Source organism: Biomphalaria glabrata, chromosome 2, assembly GCF_947242115.1.
Source record: "Biomphalaria glabrata chromosome 2, xgBioGlab47.1, whole genome shotgun sequence".
NCBI lineage: Eukaryota > Metazoa > Mollusca > Gastropoda > Planorbidae > Biomphalaria > Biomphalaria glabrata.
Window position 1 is genome coordinate 57,606,410 of NC_074712.1, and position 20,796 is coordinate 57,627,205.

Genomic DNA, 20,796 nt, shown 5'->3' on the forward strand with positions numbered 1-20,796 from the left:
ATAATTATTCTGCGGTTTGCAAAACTAAGTACCTGAAAGATAACAAGTTAGTAGTTCTGAATATTTGCTATTGCTTTTGAGTCTTGGGTAGCTTTAAAAAATAACAAACCATGGCTTAAATTTTATTTATTTATTGAAGTTTGAAAGTATAATTATACACTTCATTCAGAATGTATATACAACCACATGTAAACATTCCAAACTAGGTCAGTTACTGAAGTACAGGCTCAAGAGTATTGAATTTTAAAAAAAAATATTAAACATAACAAAATAAGCAATGAAATGGCCTTGAACTATTTTGAAAAAACTCAATCTGGCCTTCACTAAATGTTTACCCTGTCAATGAGATAAAGTGACAGTATGAGACAGGTGAAGAGAAAATCAGTTCTAATATATGGAAAAACAACCTCATAAACAAGAATAGAATGTCTTGTAAACATACACAGTAAATGCAAGATTTGTATAAATAAATACCATGAACATGAGTATTACAATTTACATACTATTGCAAACAGTATTTTTGGTAGAAAAACATAAGCAGGTAAGGGTAGTCTAGATTTAATATTCAGTGCACATTTCCAATATAGTAACAAAATACATTTCAAACAAATTTCAGTCCTCCAGTTGAAACGCCAGACTGCTATTCACTAACTGTTAGTGGACAGCTGCATTAAATGTGGGACTCTTTATTACAATATACATATGGTAAATTAAATATAATACTTCATATATTTGTTTTATTACAAACAAAATCTATAACAATAAAAAAATAAACAAAATAGTTTTGTCAACTATCACAGTTTGATCTCTAGTTATGGGACATAAATGTGTCCTCTAGTACAACCATGATACTGACTGAAACTGCATGACAGGGGGTAGGACAACTTAAAAAAAAACTAACTATATACGAAAGCAGTTCATTTAAGCATTGCAGAAGACATGAACATCTTGAACTGGTCATCTTCAGTTTTGAGGTTTAATGAATCTGTTCTCTGGACTTGCAAGAACAAGTCTGTTAATAAATTAAACCAATAGTAATATGGTGTACCATTTTGCAGTTTATTATGTTTTGAAATAATCAAAATATTTTTTAAACAAAGCATTTCAAATGGATGAAAATATATTGTAGGCCCTAATTGATAAAATATATAACTATTTGTGTTTTGCATAATAACAAACTTTACCAAGATTTACTAAATTTAGTCATTACATAAATAACAAATGGCGAATCCTTTGCCTCTATCCAAGTGCTGTGGACCCAATGATTCTATGAATAGTTAACAAGCAATTACCTCACCACCACCAATAATAACAATAGAATCATTATATAACTTTTAACCTTTTAACATCCAGGCAAGCAATTAATGATATTGGATGTAATTAACTCACTGATGTATTTAGCCACTTAGTAAAATTATGTAAATGTTAGAATAATGTACTATTAAACAACCTTGTGAGCTCATGAATCATTAATTAAGTCATAAAACAAAACAAAGTATGTTGCAACAATCATTACCTGTAACAGACTGCAGCAAATGAAGCCCCAACAGATGGAGCCACCCAATAAATCCAATGATTTGTCCAGACATTTTTGGCATAGCTGACTACAATGGCAGGTCCAAAACTACGAGCAGGGTTCATTGAAGCACCAGTAATTCCACCCCTATACATTTAAAAACATTATTTTTTATTCATAAAATTGATGCATAAATTGTACTGACTACTAATTACACTGTTCCTGAGATACTGAGACACATTTTCTTATACATTATTTACATCCCACAACTGTAACTATATAGCTTACTTGAAATTCATATGAGAACATGCAGAACAGGAGTAGACTTACATTTCATTGATAAAGTACCATTGTTACGTGCGCATCTTAGTGTGAATGTGAAATGGTGCGATTGCGTGTTGAAAGGAAAGAAGAACCGAAATGGAGGACTATGAACAAGAAAGTGTTTTCAGTGTTAATAAAGATTAAAGTATTTATAAACTGTGATTTTGTCGTTTACATGTCTAAAGAGTCTCATCCAATATGAAAACGTAACAAGTGGCGCCCAACGCAAAGGTAACCCACGTATCCCTCTATTCACAGGGGATCTCCTGTCAGCAGACAGTAGAGATAGTAAAATCTAGATCTAGAGACAGGAGAACATTCGATTCGATATTATTAGAAATAGACTATGGCGGACAGGGCTGAGGTAGCAGCGTTGAAGGAAGAGGGAAGGTTGTTGGAGCTTGAAGGGGCAGAACTAAGAAAATACGTACAAGAAAGGTTGATGGAGAGGGAGAGATTAGCGATGGAAAGAGAAAAAGAAAAGGAGAGATTAGCGATGGAAAGAGAAAAAGAAAAGGAGAGATTAGCGATGGAAAGAGAAAAAGAAAAGGAGAGATTAGCGATGGAAAGAGACAAAGAAAAGGAGAGATTAGATAAGGAGGACAAAAGAGAAAGGGAAAAAGAAAAGGAGAGATTAGCGATGGAAAGAGACAAAGAAAAGGAGAGATTAGCGATGGAAAGAGACAAAGAAAAGGAGAGATTAGATAAGGAGGACAAAAGAGAAAGAGAAAAGGATAAGGAGATAGTAGCAATTGAAAGGGAAAAGAAAAATGAATTGGTCGCCATTGAAAGAGAAAGATTAGCATTTGAAAAAGAGACAGCAGAGAAAAAGTTAAAAACAGACCAAGGAAAAGAGAATGATAAAAGAAAGAGTGAATCTACAGGGAATAAACTGGCAAAATATAAAGGTTTGATATTCAACGAAGACAAAATGGACATAGACATTTTTTTGAAGAAGTTCGAAATAGAAATGAGAGAACTGGAGTACCCTGAAGACAAATGGACATTCTTATTGTCAAGATCATTTACAGCGGAGGTGCCTTCAAAAATATGTATGAACCAGGGTAACTACAGCATTGTGAAAGAACAACTACTTAGAACTTTTGGGAAAACAGAAGCTTTCTATCGCCAACAGTTTGTTAATTGTGAGATAGAACCAGAGGATGACCCGCAGACCTTCTTGGACAAAATGAGCAGCCATTTCGATAACTGGATAGAAACCGCTGAGGTAGAAAAAACCTTTGACAGTCTTAAGACATTTCTCATGCTGGACAAAGTGATGTACGAGTGTCAGGAGGAATTAAAAATATTTCTGTTGGAGAGGAAACCGAAATCCATAGAAGACATAGTAAGACTGATAAGGGCTTATAAAGTGGCACATCCCGAGAAGAAATTATCTAGAGGCAGTGATATAGAAGAAATAGTTGCCTTTAACAGAACATGTGAGACACAGAATAACTCTCACAGAACAAGGGAGACACAGGAGAGACAGTATAGAAGTGGTACATATGAAAGACAAAATGATAGCCGCAACGGAAGATATCAAGGAAACAGACAGGAAAGAAAGGACTGGGAGAAAGGTAGAATAGAGCAAGGCTTATCATTGTCATCTGATACTGGAACATTGGAGATTTTTCATACATTCGTAGGGAACAAGGCAGCCAAGACCATCAGGGATACTGGGAGCACTATTATTGGAGTGAATAAGAATTTAGTGGAAGACCATGAATATACAGGCGAATCTAGGAAGTGTGTTATGTTTAATGGGAATATTGTACAATTACCGATTGCTAAAGTTAGTATAGACACACCGTATGTTAAGGGGACAGTGGAAGCTTGTGTTGTAGATCAGGGTGAGATAGATTTAATTATTGGGAATATCCATGGGGTGAAAATATGTTCAGTAAGGGAGATTGAGAATTGGAAGAAATATTATGGGATAAAGTCTACGCGAGGTAGAAATGGGGATGTGGAAGAAGACATAAGATCTCATACATCAGATGACATGGGTAGCAGAGAGCACGAGAAGAAAGAATTAACAGATAAGGTAGAAAGCAATGCAATAAGAATGGGTCCAAATCAAAGTAAAGTAAGGCAATCAGTGGTACAGGGAAAGCGATTTAAACCCACATATAGACATACAAGTCCATACATTTTATGCTTTAATTGTGGGAGAAGGGGGCATATTAGAAGACAGTGTCAACAATTAATTAGAATTAAGGATTCAAGGTACAATAGTGAAGAGGCGTATACGAGAAAAGAGAGGGATATTAGCAGCCTAGAAAACAGTACAGCTAGATCATTAGGTAGTAGGATCACAATGGGACATCATTGCAAAGGAGGGAAGCGGAAAGGATGGCATGTCAATAATGTTAGAATTATATAGATAGGATTAGAAAAGGTGGGAATGATGGACATTAATTATTGTTCTATTCTACAATGAATAAATATATGTGTAATGAATTGAATATTGTTGTTACAATATGCATGGAGCAAGATAGACTTTGTTTGTTAACTATTTGATTGCGACTGGAATGATGGTGTTTTGTACAGGCATACGATTATGAGTGGGGAGTTGTATTAATAGAAATATGATTACTTATAGATATATGTTAACAGAAGTGGTTTCAATTGCTCATAATAACAGTTATTATTGTGATGAATATAATTGTTATTCCATGTTGGAATTGTATTGGTATTAACATGACATTGTGTTTGATTTTGTGTAGTTATTACATTATGGTTTTATATGTTACCGATTTGTTTTAACTTGGAATAGTCTGATAATATATTCAGTGATTTGTATTTTGGACGTTCGATGTGCATCGAACTTGTTAAACAGGGGGGGTGTTACGTGCGCATCTTAGTGTGAATGTGAAATGGTGCGATTGCGTGTTGAAAGGAAAGAAGAACCGAAATGGAGGACTATGAACAAGAAAGTGTTTTCAGTGTTAATAAAGATTAAAGTATTTATAAACTGTGATTTTGTCGTTTACATGTCTAAAGAGTCTCATCCAATATGAAAACGTAACAACCATATAACAAAATTATCTTCTAAACTTGCTTTCTCTTCTAAAGACTTAACTCTTTTTCTCCTAACTGACGATACCAGCGTTGATTCCACCAGAATCTGGTAAATAATTACGGAGAGAAAGAGTTAAATTTGTATTTCCATTTATTACCCTGCTAGAATGTCAGCAACAACTGTAAATCCGATGCCCAATGGAGCAAGAACATTCTTGGTTTTGGGGTCAACTGCAGAACTTAGGATGACTGTGACCAGCATAGCAGTCAACATGACTTCACAGAGAACACCTTCCCCAACAGAAACATGGGCAGACAAGTCATGGGCTCCTCCACTTATATTTTTATAAAGCTCATCCCCCAGCACACCCTGCAATGATGAAATGGACTTAGTAAATCACTTTAGTTTAATGAACATAAGCTTATCTAGCAGTTATAATAAAGAACTTATAGGGGACTGCATCACAAATGAGGAGATTAGAGAGAGGGTTACCACAGCAATTGGAGCCCACAATGACCTGTTAACTATTGTAAAAAAAAACATTAAAACTCTACTGCCATATTACAAGGTCTTCATGGGTTGCAAAGACCTTTTTTCAGGGAACAGTACCAGGAAAAAAAGAAGAAGAGGCAGACACGGAAAGTGATGGGAAGACAACATAAAAGAATGGACGAGGTTTTATTCAAAGCAAAAGACAGAGAGGAACGGAGAAGGACTGTCAACAGATCTTTTGTGTTGCTCCAACAGACTAAGGGATAGGTGAAGGTGAGGTGATTGCAACATTAATCCAAAGGTACATGTGTTTTAAAACCAATTTATCTGAATGTTAAAAAAAACAATGTTTAAAAGAATAACCTAGGAATATGAATAAGGTAGGCAAATATTATCTTGCACCAAGACTTTTAAAATAAGTGATGAATGCACCAGTTGAGGGATGGTAAAGGCAACTTACCTATAAACGGACCAATCTACTAAGCTACATCCCTGCTTATAGATTATAAAATTAAAGCTATTGCCATGAATATGTACACAGTAAAGAAATACTAGTTTTATATAATGACCACACTATAAGCAAAACTAGTGTCAGATATTTCCTACAAAAAGATGACTGATCTGAAGGTACTTAAAATACTGCATCAAAGTTGAAAAAAAAAAGTGTATTTGTATCCTTATTTGGGCTTAGCTTCAATACTTCCTGATGTACCCTGCTCCACAGTTGATAGTTTGAGGTAAAGTCCAATGCAAGAAAATGGGAGTGATAATAAGTTAAACTTAGTTGATTGTCCAGTAATCATTTTAGGGAACTCCATATTAAACATAATAAAGGTTTAATTTGTAAAACATTACGTAAAGTACATAATAAACAATAAGATAACACATAAACAATAATATAACATCAACACTAACCCTGGAAATACCAGCACCCAAGATGCCACCAAGAACCTGCGCCACAACATAGAGAATAGCTTTAAAGGGGGTAATGGCACCAGAAATTAGTATTCCTAAGGTAACTGCAGGGTTTAAATGTCCACCACTGCAATAATAATTTAAATCAAAACAGAATCTCAATTATGGTACAACAAAAATTTGAGCAGCCTTAACTAAGTGTAAAAATAACAATTTTGTAAATGAAGTATTAAAATTGAAGCACTAAATGGGTAAAATGTAGTTCTATCAGAAGTATGACTTAAAATCAGTATGAATCAATAAAAATTGTATCATTAATTTACCATTATGATATGACTATGCAAAGTATGCACCTTATGGATCCAGTTGCAATGATCAAGAGAGCGATGGATAAGCCATGAGCAAAGGCTATTCCAACAATATTGCCCCCAGTGTTATAAACTGAAGTACAGCCAATGAATACAAACAGTGTCACGCCAAGGAACTCTGCAAAACAAGGTCTGATATACTCTTCCAAAATATCAGGAAAAGATCTAACAATACTGTCACTTCTATTTACTGGAAGAAGTTGGTCTTTTTCAGACATCTTAAGCTTTGGAAAAGAAAAATAATGTGCTTATATTAATTTCTGGTTATATGAAGACTTTGTAAACAAAAACTTATGTTATATATATCATTAAATCAACTACCCAACATATTTTAAAACCTCCCTTATTTCACAATCAATTAGGGTTTTTCAAGGTCATTTGTCATCACCAAAAAGCACATCAGAGCTAAAATGTGTATACAGAGTGTTTGTCTGTTGTTCTTTCTGCTGTGGGTTTGCATCTTAATTGCTATTGTTATAGTAGTAATGCTGAGGTGGACAATTGTAGCTACGCTGAATTTTTATAATAAAATAAATAAAAAAAAATTTAAGATCTAGGTCTGGTGAAAAGAAAACAGCCCTACATACTCATACCCCTAGCACAAATAAATGGATGCAGATCTAGACTTTGTCTACAATCTACATGAATTTGGTTTTGACCTTGTTTTGTAACAAGGCAAGGTACAAGTCATGTGTTTTCTTCAAATTACCATAACTTAATAAGCATTTAATGACCTAGATCTAATTCTAATATTCTAAATCTATTCTATATTATATATGTACTTTAGTCTAGATCTAGATTTAGTTTTTATTTGCTTCTAAAGTCTCATAGCAAGAAAAATTAAATTTAAAAAAAAACAACTTTTTTCCTTTATACAACTTATAATAAAAAAATTATAAAGCTATTAAAGTATTATTTTCTCTTAAAAAGTAATGAATGTTAAATTTTAACAAATGGAACATGTTTTACAGTGCAGCCCTGAATGAAAGAACTCTGGCTAATCATAATGTTTGTTATGATTATGACATGTTGATAATGACAATTTCAATGATTTAGAAAAATTTAGACTACTACAGTCTAGCTCTAGATCTAGTACTATTACACTACACTACTAGGACTAGACTTAGACTACTTTTGTGTACTACTACTAGTCTACTCAGACAACTCAGTCTAACGCTAAAGTAAAAGTTAAAAAATAAAGTTAGCAAACTCAGTAAAGACAAAGACACTAATCGTCTAATGAGTAAATTTAAAAGTAGATCTCTATTATAATAAATACTATACAAATTGTCAAATACAACCTAGAATCTAGGTCCTTGATCATCTAGATCAGGGGTTCTCAACCTGTGGGTCGCGACCCCCTTGTGGGTGGATTGACAATTTGCCAGGAGTCGCCTAAGACCATCGAAAATTGTCTACTCTTCTATTGCTGTATTTGTGTGTGTGGGGGGGGGGGTCGTGGCAGAGTGGGGGATTGTAAAAAGGGGTGGCCGAGCATAAAAGGTTGAGAACTGTTGATCTAGATGATAAGATCTATAGTTATAATACTGTTATAACCCCGCCATGCACACCGCCATCCAAGATAGTACAGAAGGTGCGCACTATTAGTGACTAGAATAGAAGGGATGTTGACATAACAGAGAGAGAACGATTTCCGCCCAAGTCAAGAGCCGAGATGAAGATGCTGTGCTCAAGGCAGATGTCCTATGTATTTGTCATGTCTCTATGTAAATAAACACTATGTCTTGTTGAGTTGCCTCCCTTCAGTTATTACATTGGTGTTGAAGTGGGATTATAGACGACTCAACGAGAGGAGGTAGGATTCGATCACAATGGCATCTTTGAAACAACTAGACCAACTTTTAGTTAAAGAGCTAAGGCAGAAACTTCGATACAGACGCCTGAAGCTTGGTGGTAGCAAGGAGGTGCTTACAGCTCATCTCCGGCAAGCCCTGATCAATGAAGAAGTAGATCCGGATACCTACCTATTTGAAATTGAACTGGAGATTTATGAGCTTATTGGCAAGATACATGAAGGTATTGATGCAATGTGTGAACAAATTAACAGTATGAGGAACAAGGTAGATAAAATGGTGTCTCAAATGAAAGAAGTAGGAATAGACTCCGTGAAAAGCAGTTGCCCATAGACTCGTTGGTGAAGAAGTTGCATGGTCAGGACTGTTACTGCACAAACAGTGGTGATGGAGATGCTGGGGATTGGAGTGCCATCCGTGTCTGAGTTGTGGGCATGTCTTGTGGTTGTGACTTTAAAGACGAGAAACGTGACAACGACTGCTGTGACTATTGCTGTGATGATCTCAATAAGATGTACCGAATCGAACGGAAAGAGACAAATGAAGAAAAAGTTTGTTATGTGCCTGAAGCTTTTGTTCCTGTTGTACCTGTTACCAGTACTACAATGAGCTGAACAGATCAAGACAACATTGGGTCTGCGTCTAAGTCTGTTGCTGTAGATCTTAAAGACCTCTGCCTATCTGCCGGTGCTCACATGGGAAATTTGAAGCTCGATAACTGCATCCAGGCGATTGACATGAACTGTATATGCAGCACCCTGCGGGGACAGTGCCCATGTCAAGAAACTCAACTACAAGATCTGAACTTAACAGAAATTTGTACTTCTACCCACATTAATGAGAGTGATTTGAATGGTGGTGAATTAATTCCAGCGGAACCTGATGCAGTGGTGGATGAACATTTGCTTATGGAACATTACAAGGGTGCTTCATGGGCATATCTTACAAATGAGGCTGAGAATGACTATGTGTTTGAAACCATGGCAACCTGTGGGCCTACAACTGTGTCAAGAGACGTCCATGGAAAATGTCAGCTGACTTAGTATCTTAAAACAACAGCCCTGGAAACTACAGTGATCGCCACAACTTCCATTTCAAGTGTAAAGTGGCTGGCAACCCTGATCTCCATTAACTCATCCTGTGTCAGCTGGCTGGCATCAGAGACAATCGTCATGAGGTCAAAGCAGGGACCACAATATCGTCTCAAGAGCAGATCGGCCAACTGGAAAAAGAGGAAGCGACGGCTGCATAGAACAGTGCAAATGACTTTGTGGGGAACACGCTCCCTGCCGCCTGTGGCTCCCACCAATCGACCTCCACCTGAACTGTCAAACCTCTACTGCACTGTTTCTTTTTGGGACAAAAAGTGCTAAGAAGGGGGCAATGTTATAACACCCCATGCACACCACCATTCAATATAGTGCAGAAGGTGCGCACTATTAATGACTAGAATAGGAAGAATGTTGACTGAGGGAGAGAGAACGATTTCCCCCAAGTCGAGAGCCGAAATGAAGATGCTGTGCTTAAGGCAGATGTCCTAGTATGTGTTTGTCATGTCTCTATGACTATGTCACTGTATTACTGTATATGTAAATAAACACTCACACTTGACTGTGTCACTGTCTCATTGAGTTGCCTCCCTTCAGTTATTACAATACTAATGACTAATAGATCTAGAAGGCCTATTAGTAATATAATAAATCTTAAGGGACATTAAGTTGATTAACTGATTATTTAAGTGATTAAGTGTGATTAACTTCATTAATTTTTTTTTAAGCCCATTAACTGATTAAGTTAAGCCCGGAATAAAAATTTAAAAATAAAGGCAGGCTACATCTTCAATCATCTTCATTGATTCTAGAATCTAGCTAGATCTAGATCTAAATCTAGATTAGAGATAGATCTAGATCTAATACTAATAGTAATACTAGATAATGTCTATAGACTATAGATCTAGATTAATCTAGAACCTATGTTCTCTGGTTTAGTCTGCCTCAGATTGTTCATTTGATTTTGATCATGATTTTGATTGACATTACTATGATGTTTCATAACAGGTTTCACAATGTTTGTTTCGTTTAAATATAAAATTTTAATGAACGACTATTGAGTTGTTCAACTGCAATCATTGAGCGCTATTTCTAAATCTAGTTTAGAATTACTTACAATTTTCAAAAAAAAAAATTTAAAAAATAATAATAATGATAATAATAAATAGAGATAGATCTAGATAGATCATGAGCATGGGCTGACTGTGTGTCAAAATCGGCCCGGGCATTACCATACGATTCGGCCACAACTTATGATAAGCATAACACTGAACGCATGTTTGCAAACTTATTGTATTTCTACATGTAAATAGACTTTGGCGTCTTAATTATGAAATTTCAATTTCTATAATAAAAATCGAATAATTTTGGATCTTGGAACATGAAAAACTGATTGTTTTTTTTTGTTTTTTTTGGACTACTCGCTAATGCTCCTATATCTGCGACTACAAGATTGTATACACAAGTCTCCCACAGTTTCAGAATGACTGAGTAAAAACTTCTGTATGTGTCTGTGTACCAGAACTGTTGGACTTTACTAGTAAATAAAGACATTGACCTTCAAAACTTCGGAGATCAGGCATTACGTGTGAGATGTAAGCCCATGTGGGTTGTATGCGGACTTTCACGCGTCTAGGGCAAGAAAAAGGACAAGCAAATGAAAGCAAGAACTATGAACAATTTCTGAACAAAGCTTTTACAATTGTTGTTGTGATACCATATAAAATTAGTTTGTTTTGTTTGTTTTTTTGCAATGTATCTTTTGGAAAATAAAGTGAAAAAAAAATCTATGATTATAAATAAAAATCGAGTCTAAATGCAATCACAATCTTAATTACTTTATTTTATTACACGCGTTGATTTGGATCCAGGTTATATAATATATAGGCTAGGCTCATTGTTTATTTTGTCATGGACTCCCCTACCTACTACCCTGGCCGTAGATTCGAGTATCCCTCTCTCCCCTCCCTCTTCAACTCTCCGCCTTAACAAATAGTCTTCTTTACACAGACTTTTCTTTAGCTTCTTAATTCAATATCTGGGCCGGCCTTTATTATAGATCCCTAATTGGAGGCCCTGGGCGAAGTGAATTTGGTCGTGACCTCCGCCGATTTGGTGGCCCTCCCCCTAATGAAATAGAAAAATAAACAGCGAAAAAAAAAAAACAACTAAAATTACGCAATTTATCCAAACAACTTGAGTGTACTCCAACAGTAGCGTTGAGAAAAAGTTTCGCTATTTCTTCTCTTAAAAAAACAAACTGTTTTGACTCCTGTCCAAATTTAAGCCCCCACCAATCGGAGGCCCTATAGGCGGCTGCCTAGTTTGCCAATGCTTAAAGCCGGACCTGTCAATATTGAAGTTTTTCATAACTTTAGGTCGGCCCCACCCCCTCTCTTATCACTCGACTGGAGTCGTGCAGCTCTCACCCAAGAATTCTTTTCCTCCACCCACACAAAAGAAGAAATGTATAATACGCACAAAAAGGTTTAAATAGTGCTTAAAACGGAAGCAAGTTATTGAACTGTGTGAGTGATATATTATGTCGGCTTTAAAAACCATATTGCGAATAGGGGATTAATTCAATTTATACTAGTACTACATTTGCATGTGAAGTACGCGATTTCTTCCCCCTTGTTTGAGATAACCAAACAAAATAAGTACTTACCAATAGTTAATTAAATAGATCTAATTGGTTGGTTGTTGTTTTATTTTTTTAATTGATCATTGTTTGTCCGGTACTAGAAATAATTGTGAAAAATTTCAACTTGATTCGGGTGTGGTAGAAATAATGGTACAAACTTTTTACTAGACAGACAGACAGACATGGTGAGTTTTATAGATAAAGCTTTGTAAAAATAGGCCTACACCAGTTTTATAACTATTTACTATTAATAGGCTAAATAACAAAGGGAAGCAAATTTTCAAAACACCTGCAAACATATATGTATACGGTTTAGTTATTTCCTAAAATAAGGTTATAAAAATATGATGTATCAATAGTGACCTATACTATTACACTTATCGAAATCCTTATTTGCATTGAAGGACAAATTAAGAGGCCCTTCACCAACCATCAACTAGAAGATAATTTAGTAACATCCACTTTAGCCCAGACTCGCACGGAACCATATATCTTCATAACAATCATTCCATTGAATACACAGGAATATTAACAATGCAACAATAGAGACATAAAGGAAAAAAAAAACATCTCCGTACTCTACAGTATCATGCCGTAGTCAGACGCCTAACAATACAAGCCTATAGGCAACACTTTCGACCCGCACACATTTGTTGTGTATGGATGAGATGGAGATATGGATGTGTGGTTGTTGATCATTTCAGAGCTTCAGATAGTCTTGCTGAAAATATTGAAACTTGCCTTTTTACCTGCCTGGGCTGAACACTTTGGGGGCCGCTTCTGTGTTTGTGTTTCCATACAAACTTTTTTTATGTATATATACACACAATGCATATAGGAGGCCCTATGCATATGGTAGAGCAATATATATAGTGGCAATTTAAATTAAAGCACTTCGCTTTTGAACCCTGGGGTCTTAGGTGAGGAATCTTGGTGAGGACTTATTTTTTAATTACAAGATTTTTAGGAAGGCCCTGTGTCTGAGTCCAGCCAACACTAATGGATACCTGACTTTAGTTGCGGAGAGCAAATAGGTTGGTCGTTAGTTTAACAGCATCCACAACACATCAATAACAATAGGTACACCAGCTGGTTCAATGTGTTTAGTATCATAGAGACTATTAACACACACACACACACATACACACACAAACATTCGAACAAAAGACATTAGATTATGAAGAGATAATCCAATGGTTATAAAACTATGGCTATTTTTTTATTTTTTTATTTTTAGTTTGGTTGCTGTCACATGTTTTTCTAATGCAAGCAAGTCGAAGTTAAATGACATCTTGTCAACCTGGCCCAAAAAACATTTAATGTAATACAGCTTACAATCTCTGCTTAATAATAAAATTATTTTCCACTTCTAATCTACTTAATCAATCGATCTAGAATTTTCAAATAGGAATAGAAGAAACTGTAAACATCAAGGGTTCTAAAACAGTGCCTAATTAGTGTAAGCTCAAGGAACAGTCTTTTAATAGGCTAATGGGTACGATACTATGGTTTTTATTTATATGAATGACCCATACCGCATTGTATGAGAGCTGCGACAATCGTTAGACTAGTTGTCGATGATTAAATAGTACCTAGCCTATATAAAACAGTTGAAGCAACATGATGTAATGAAATATTATAGATCTAATAATGATAATCTGGCACTTGATCGTTACACAAATATGATATTTTCACTCCTTTTATTGATACTTGTACATGCACACACTAGCCTACCACATAGATCTGCGTCATGATTAGGCCAGCTACAAGTCAATTTTTTTTTCAAACATTCAGTTTTGAAATCTTTTTATCTTGCAATTATTAGGCTATATCTTGCAATTATTAGGCTATATCTTGCAACGCTTTAAGGTTTTACTTTCATAAACATTTTTTAGTTTGTCAAATGAATACCAGTTTGGCCAGGGAAAAAACAACTGAAAATAAGTTTGGATGGACTAATATTCTTCCATTTTTAAATGAGCATCACGTAAAGACTGCCCCATCAGTGATCGATCTATAAATGTACGTATAGGTCTCTGTAAGAGTTTTAAATACAGGCCTAATACACAAGTTGACCGGGTCAAGTCGAAACAAAAAGAAAAAGCGCGTCTGTGGACACTGGCCAACATGTTGTAGGCCTACTTAGTTAAACTCAATATCGCCACGGTAGGCCTATATGCAAGACAGGCTGAAGGAATGCAAGTAGACATTAAAATATCAAAAAATATAGATATCTTTTGATCTATAAACGTAGGGCCTATATAGTAATAGGCCGTTCATACATTAACAAATATCTTTGGATAAGATAACAAACTCAAATCTAAGCAATGACAATGCGGATATTTTGAGGTCAGAAAGGAAACTTGATAGATATATACGCTCAACCTTTTGAACTAATTGGTAGTGCAATTATTCTACACAGTGTATAGGGTTTTCAGAATGCGATTAAAACAAAACTAACGCATTTAGACTTATACTTTAATTTGTTTTTTAATAACAAAAACATAGCCCCAATGAGTATAAGAAAATTCCTCGCTTCCTTTAGTTGTTTAATCTGTTCATATACATTCAATATTACAAAACTACTCAATGGATGTTAATAAGAATTTAAGCCTCCGCAAATAATTGCCAACTAGAAGCATATACTGCTGTAGTAGTTATAAAGGTCTCAGTTTCCAATACTATAGTATGCCTAATTTCAGGTTTTTTTTTTTTGTTTGTTTTTTTTTTAGTTTTCAGAGAATATGAACTAGCGATACTTTGCCCTAAAGGTGTGAGACAAACCTCGACCGCTGGGTATTTCACCTACTAGCCTAGATTAAGGTCGTCGCAACATGCCTGGTGATGTTAAGATGCCTCTTAAACAAGTATATAGCCTAGCATTTAGAGAAAATCTAGCCGAATTTAAAAGCAGTTTTTTTTTTCTAATATACTTTTTATTAGGATTTTTTATTTTGTGGGGGTGGGGAGTGTAGGGGCGTTAGGTCGTCTTTCATGTATTCTTATATAGGGAGATAATTCGCATCACTATTTTTAACATGCTAGGCTTAGGCCTACTTAGTAGAGGCCAACAGTCGAACGTTTTGCTGCAGTAAGTTTGTGTTAATTTAAAAAGTAAAATTGAATTAAGTCTAACTAATTTCACAATTCAGATGAACCATGAAAAAAAAAGAGAAGGGAGCGAATCATTTAGTGATTAGTTAGACATATGCCCTTTTGAATAGTTAAGACTAAAAAGGGAACTTGCAGGACTAATTAGTGTAGGTCCCTTAACACGTTAACGCAGGTTGTGCACAGCACATTGATATCAACGAAGTACAGGCATTCGTGAGGGAAAGTAACAAAGTCGGGCCAACACTATACAATGATTATGCTTCCACTATACACTTGTTTGCGTTCGATACCTAAACAGACATTTGGAGAAGGTAGAAAAGAGGTTTGAATTTTGCCTCTGCCGCAGGTTTGTGTCGATTTTAAAGAGCTTCATTGGACTTGCTGACTACAAAAACCAAAGCCCTACGGACCTGTGTGATGAGCACTCTGATATACGGTAGTGAAACATGGTCAACCTACTCTTGGCAGGAAAAAAAAATCTATCTTCCACCTCCGATGCTTAAGGCGGATTTTTTAGATAAGGTGGCAAGATAAAATAAACAGTGAGGAAGTACTGCGAAGAGCAGTGTGCCAAGATATCCACGCTGTTATTTGCAGTAGACGCCTTGGCTAGCTTGGTCATGTTCACAGAATGCCAAAAGGTCGATTCACACAAGACATTCTTATTGCGATCTAATAGAAATGCTGGAGAGCCGTAGGTCGCCCACTTTTATGGTATACTGATGAATGCAAACGCGACATAAGTTGTTTATAGCTATGTTTGTAGCCATTCTAAAAAAAAAACTAAAAAAAACTTACATATTAGCATGTAAATCAATGAAAATATTTGTTTTAGTTAAATGAGGTAAATAGACAAAACTTCTCTCTTTTTCTTGCACTTAGGCCCACTGTTCCTGTATTCTCTCTTCCATAGGCTCTCTCTCCCTTTGCGTCATCTCCTCTATCTCTCCCTCAACTCTCTCTCTCTCTCTCTCTCTCCTCTCTAACTCCTAATGTTGATATTCTGATTTTATAATGTCTTAGATCAGAAATGAAGATTATTATGCTATATCCTAGACCAAACCCTTGCAGGACGGCAAGGAAAGGAGGCGAACAGGGTTCGAACCCGAGGCCACCGAGACGACAATTTCCGAGCGCATACCGAACAACCAGCCAGTCACCCTGTCTAAAAAAAACTAAAGGCTCATTCTGCCCAACGTTACAACCCAAACAATTGTTTCAAATTATCGCAGCATAGGCTACATAGCCGCATAGCTCACTTCAAAGTTCACTATAATTAGTCTACAACGTAACACTTGGTGCATTCCGTCGCACTCTGATCAGTTCACCGTAATTATAGTCACATTATCACGATGTGCATACTCAACAGTCCATTCTAATTAGCCTATCATTATATTCTTTTAATAATTCGGTGACCATGAGACATGGTGCGTATCAGCGGATTTAATAAACGAGTAAATTCAACATTGAATTCATCTCTAGGTCTGGAAAGAAAATATAAGGTGTTAAATTTTTTCCAAAGATGGTAAATGTTTTCCACAGATGGTAAATGTTTTCCACAGATGGTAAATGTTTTCCACAGATGGTAAATGTTTTCCAAGACGAGGTTGAAAAATAGACAATATTTTAGGTGCGTGCGTTGTGTTCTACAGGTTTAGATCCATGTCTTCTTGGAGAGAGGGGCAGTCAGGTTTCAAGTTGGCTTTTCGTCCAAGCTTTTATAACTACTGACTCAGTCAAAATCTTTGGACCATGTGGTAGTATTCGCAGTTTTGACGCGGAGGCCTTGGCAGTCTGTGAAGACTTAAAAGTAATTGACTCTCAACTCTGCAAGGGATATTTGAAGGCATAACAGATTGTTGTGGTCACTAACTCAAAACCTGTACTAGAGGCTTTGCAAAGCCCTGGGCCATCCCCCCCCCCCACCCCAAAAAAAAAATTGACACTGACATCATGGCTTCACACAACATAAAGCATCGCTATGGCACCCCTGTAATAATGCAGTGGGTACCGAGTCACATAGGTGTGACTGGCAACACTATTGCAGACTCCTTGGCCCACCAGGGAGGACAAACACCACCCACCGATCAAATTGAGTCTTCATCATGCTCTGGCTATAATTAAAAAAAAAAAAAAAAAAACAGAAATGAAAAAGTGGTTTGAGTGCTAGGACAAGTCCCAAAAAGCCCGTGGAGTCTGGGAGCGCATGAGGCGCCCTGACCGCACTTCCCCGTGGTCGAGGCTGTCCAGACCTGAGCAAGCTATTAGAGCACAGTGTAAGACAGGCCACTGTCCTGCAGGCTCATATTTCTCACAGCTATGGCTAAATTTTGATTCACGGTGCCCCCGCTGTGGGGAAGAAGAAGAAACCGTGTCTCATATTCTTTTTGACTGCCCCAGACTGATCTCCGTCTCGACAGGTCTGGGAAACCAGGGTTTCTATCCAGGGCTTTTGCAAGAGAGGATTTGAGCCTCTCAAGCCCTCACTCAAATGGAGTTTGATGATGATGATGATGATTTTAACTACTTTCATTTACATACTAGTAAAATATTAAGTACTCCCTATTCGGAAATGGTATTTTATTTCATTGTGTTTGATTTGGGTTTACAAATGTAGTGGAGTGGATACTTCTTCAGGCCACACCGGCCACCCAGATATCCACGTGACCCGTCCCCCGTGTGTCCGCGTAAAGGCAGAACAACGTGGGCACTGTCCATTCTACCGGCATCTTCGTGTCACTGTAGTGTCCGTATGTTACTGGACCTACGTTGTCTCCATTCCCTGTTTGTGCCTGGTTTTACACCATGTGTTTACGTATGGCTGCAGGTCTTTAATGTATAATAAACAGTTTGGAATCGTCCTACGAGTTGCCTTCGTCATGTCATTTAGTTTGTTCTGTGCCAAACCCACCACAGAAACATTAACATCTAGGCCTACTAACCATAAAGACCTGGATCTATCGTTTCATAAGCTGATGTGCATGCACGAAAAGCAAGCAAATTAAATAAAAAAAAAAAGAAATCAAGACAAACACACTTACCATAGGAACCGACATGATTGACTTTTAGAAACCAAACAACAGCCTCCCTCTCTCACTGAAACAGAACAGTTGATGGTACACAATTTTTGGCCCACTTGTTCTATCCGAGATTAATATGATTTTAAAAAACAACTGATAACGTTATGTCACACTTCAAAGGCATTTAATTCATAGGTTTTTTTTAAATAATTTTTATTTAGTTAGAAAGGGTGACATTGATTTCTGTACGAAGCGGTTGGTTCTTCTCCATTAAAGCTAGAACAGAGGAATTCAACAACTCATTTACCCAGCTTTCAGCCAGTGTGTTTGAATGTCATTCGTCCTCAACGAGAAGTAGGCCTACTTAAGAGCCCAAATTCATCAAGAGATGGTTGCGTGTGTTTGTGTCTTTATGTTGCTTGCATTTGCACCTATATCTCTATTGTTATAGTAGTAATGGACAATTGTAGTCAAACATTTGTTTGGATCAATAAAGTCATCTTATCTTATCTAAAAATAATCTTGTTTAAAGCGCGAATTAGCATATAATGAATAATGAAAAGGTCTAACTCAAATAACATAATTGAACTTGTGGAAATGAAGTAAAAAAATTAGGCCCAGAAAGGACTCCAGCCCCCCAAAAAAGTTAAAATCTATATCTAGTTTGTTGAACTGCATCAATTCTTTTATAATATAGGCTAACAGTCTAGTGTTTTCCAAACTGTGTTCCGTTCCGCGAAGTCTGAACAGGTGGTTCACGAGCTACTGGAATAATTATCTAATAAGTTAGAACTACCAGCCTACCACGTGAATTAGCCTCTCTAAAAAAATAAGCAAAGTGTTCCGCTAAATACTCAGAATGTGCGAAGTGTTCCGTTAAAGTTTGGGATAAAATAAGGAACGTTGTGTTCTTTCCTTTGCCCCTCCCTCTCCCGGGCAAACACCTCTCTTCCAAGTCCAACTGGTCTAAAGTGTGATTTACCTATTGTTTTAAACATTACTCTATCATTCAAAAATCTCCCGCTCGCCTCGTACAAAACAGACGTCTTCTCATTACATTACTTTGAACAAGGTGAAGTGGGATGGCTATTTGCATCACTAACTTTACAAATGTCACTGGCATAGAGGAAAGTAGCTGGCAGCAGATGGCCTCTGAGAGAGATAGTTGAAGAGCTCTCACAAAGGCTGCTGGACAAACATTTAAGACTCAAAGAAAAGCCATTATCGAAGACAGGCGCAGAAGACGGAAAGAAAACTTAAATAGACCGCCAGAGCCCAGCGGACAACGGCTTTGTCTACATGAAATATGGGGAAATATGCAGGTCGCAGATGGGTTTGCATGGTAATGTGAAACACTGCACACATTCTTAATCTTCGTAATCGAAGACATTGCCATTTACAAATGCCAATAACAACTACCGGCCTACTGAATTAAAGTCATGACAAAATAAATTCATGCAAAAGCTAATCATAAAAAGACCTAGATCTAAATCTATAGTTGATGATTGATGCTAGAGTAGAAGTAGGCATGAGACGGCGTGATGACAGATTCTAGAATCAAGATCTTGCTTTTTAGAGTTTATCTAAGTATAGGCTTTTTCCTTATAATGCCCAAGACGCATGTTATGCTAAGAGTTAAGAAGATAAGATTATGAAGTCGTTAGTCCTAAAATCTAGTTCCATCTCATGAAATTCGCCTAAACTGCACACCAGAAATCCACAGTTAAAACTTAAGATGTAGATTCTAATTAGATTATATTACCGTTAATTTTCTCTTTAGTATTTCCACACCTTGCAAAGTTGTCGTCTGCCCAACACCGCTGGTCTCCCTTTGTTTTATTGTGCGCTCTTCGGCAGTTGCAACATCGACATATAGTGTTATGTATCACGTGACCTTGCAAGAGCCCGGTGGAGGAGACGGGAAAGGGGAAGGTAATTGGCGTCGTCATTTGATACCGAAACAATGTGGTATAAGCATAAATTATTAATCCGTTCACAAAAGCGTTGACATATGTTTTACAATGGCGGACTACGGAGTGATTTGATTGGTGGGGTCGTGCTTGGGGGATGTAAGGGCAAGGACAATTATCAAATTAACGTAACATTGTTTCCCACCAAATCTTGGTTCACCCCATCTCTTGGTACATTTGTGATTACCATAGACATAAATAAATATAGACTGGCCGATAAAAGAGTTTTATGAAACGAAACTTTGTGACTTGCAATTTTGTGTACTTTATTATACAGCAGTGTAGTTTTGTTTAATCTCTAAGACTGAAGATCATGCAACTTTTCAGAATTCGGAAATCCAACAGCAATAGATATATCTACATGTTTTCAAGTTACATGAAGTTATTTCCTTTTTCCAGTTTATATTTATTTATGTCTATGGTGATTATATTTAGAAACTTTTTATGTTACATGGATAAGGGCGAAGGCTATTTATACTTTCAATATGAAATTTCTCTCCCTGTCTCGATTCCTTTCAAAACCCCAATATATTCCTAATTATAAT

At 36.6% G+C, this 20,796-nt stretch overlaps 1 protein-coding gene across 2 annotated transcripts; it reads right to left on the reverse strand.

Moving 5' to 3' along the window:
• Nucleotides 1-115: 115 nt before the first annotated feature.
• Nucleotides 116-20,167, reverse strand: LOC106052780 (aquaporin-8-like). 2 transcript variants are annotated; one of them, XM_013208227.2, is made up of 7 exons: nucleotides 20,044-20,167; nucleotides 18,303-18,357; nucleotides 6,626-6,864; nucleotides 6,273-6,399; nucleotides 5,023-5,234; nucleotides 1,517-1,663; nucleotides 116-1,012 (listed from the first exon to the last, which is right to left on the reverse strand). In XM_013208227.2, the coding sequence occupies exons 2-7, from the start codon at nucleotides 18,315-18,317 to the stop codon at nucleotides 964-966; spliced, it is 789 nt and encodes a 262-aa protein (XP_013063681.2). In that variant the 5' UTR covers nucleotides 18,318-18,357; nucleotides 20,044-20,167; the 3' UTR covers nucleotides 116-963. The 2 variants fall into 2 exon arrangements, with proteins under 2 accessions (XP_013063681.2, XP_013063682.2); XM_013208228.2 differs by lacking the exons at nucleotides 18,303-18,357; nucleotides 20,044-20,167 and adding an exon at nucleotides 10,425-10,544.
• Between the last annotated feature and the right edge of the window lie 629 nt (nucleotides 20,168-20,796).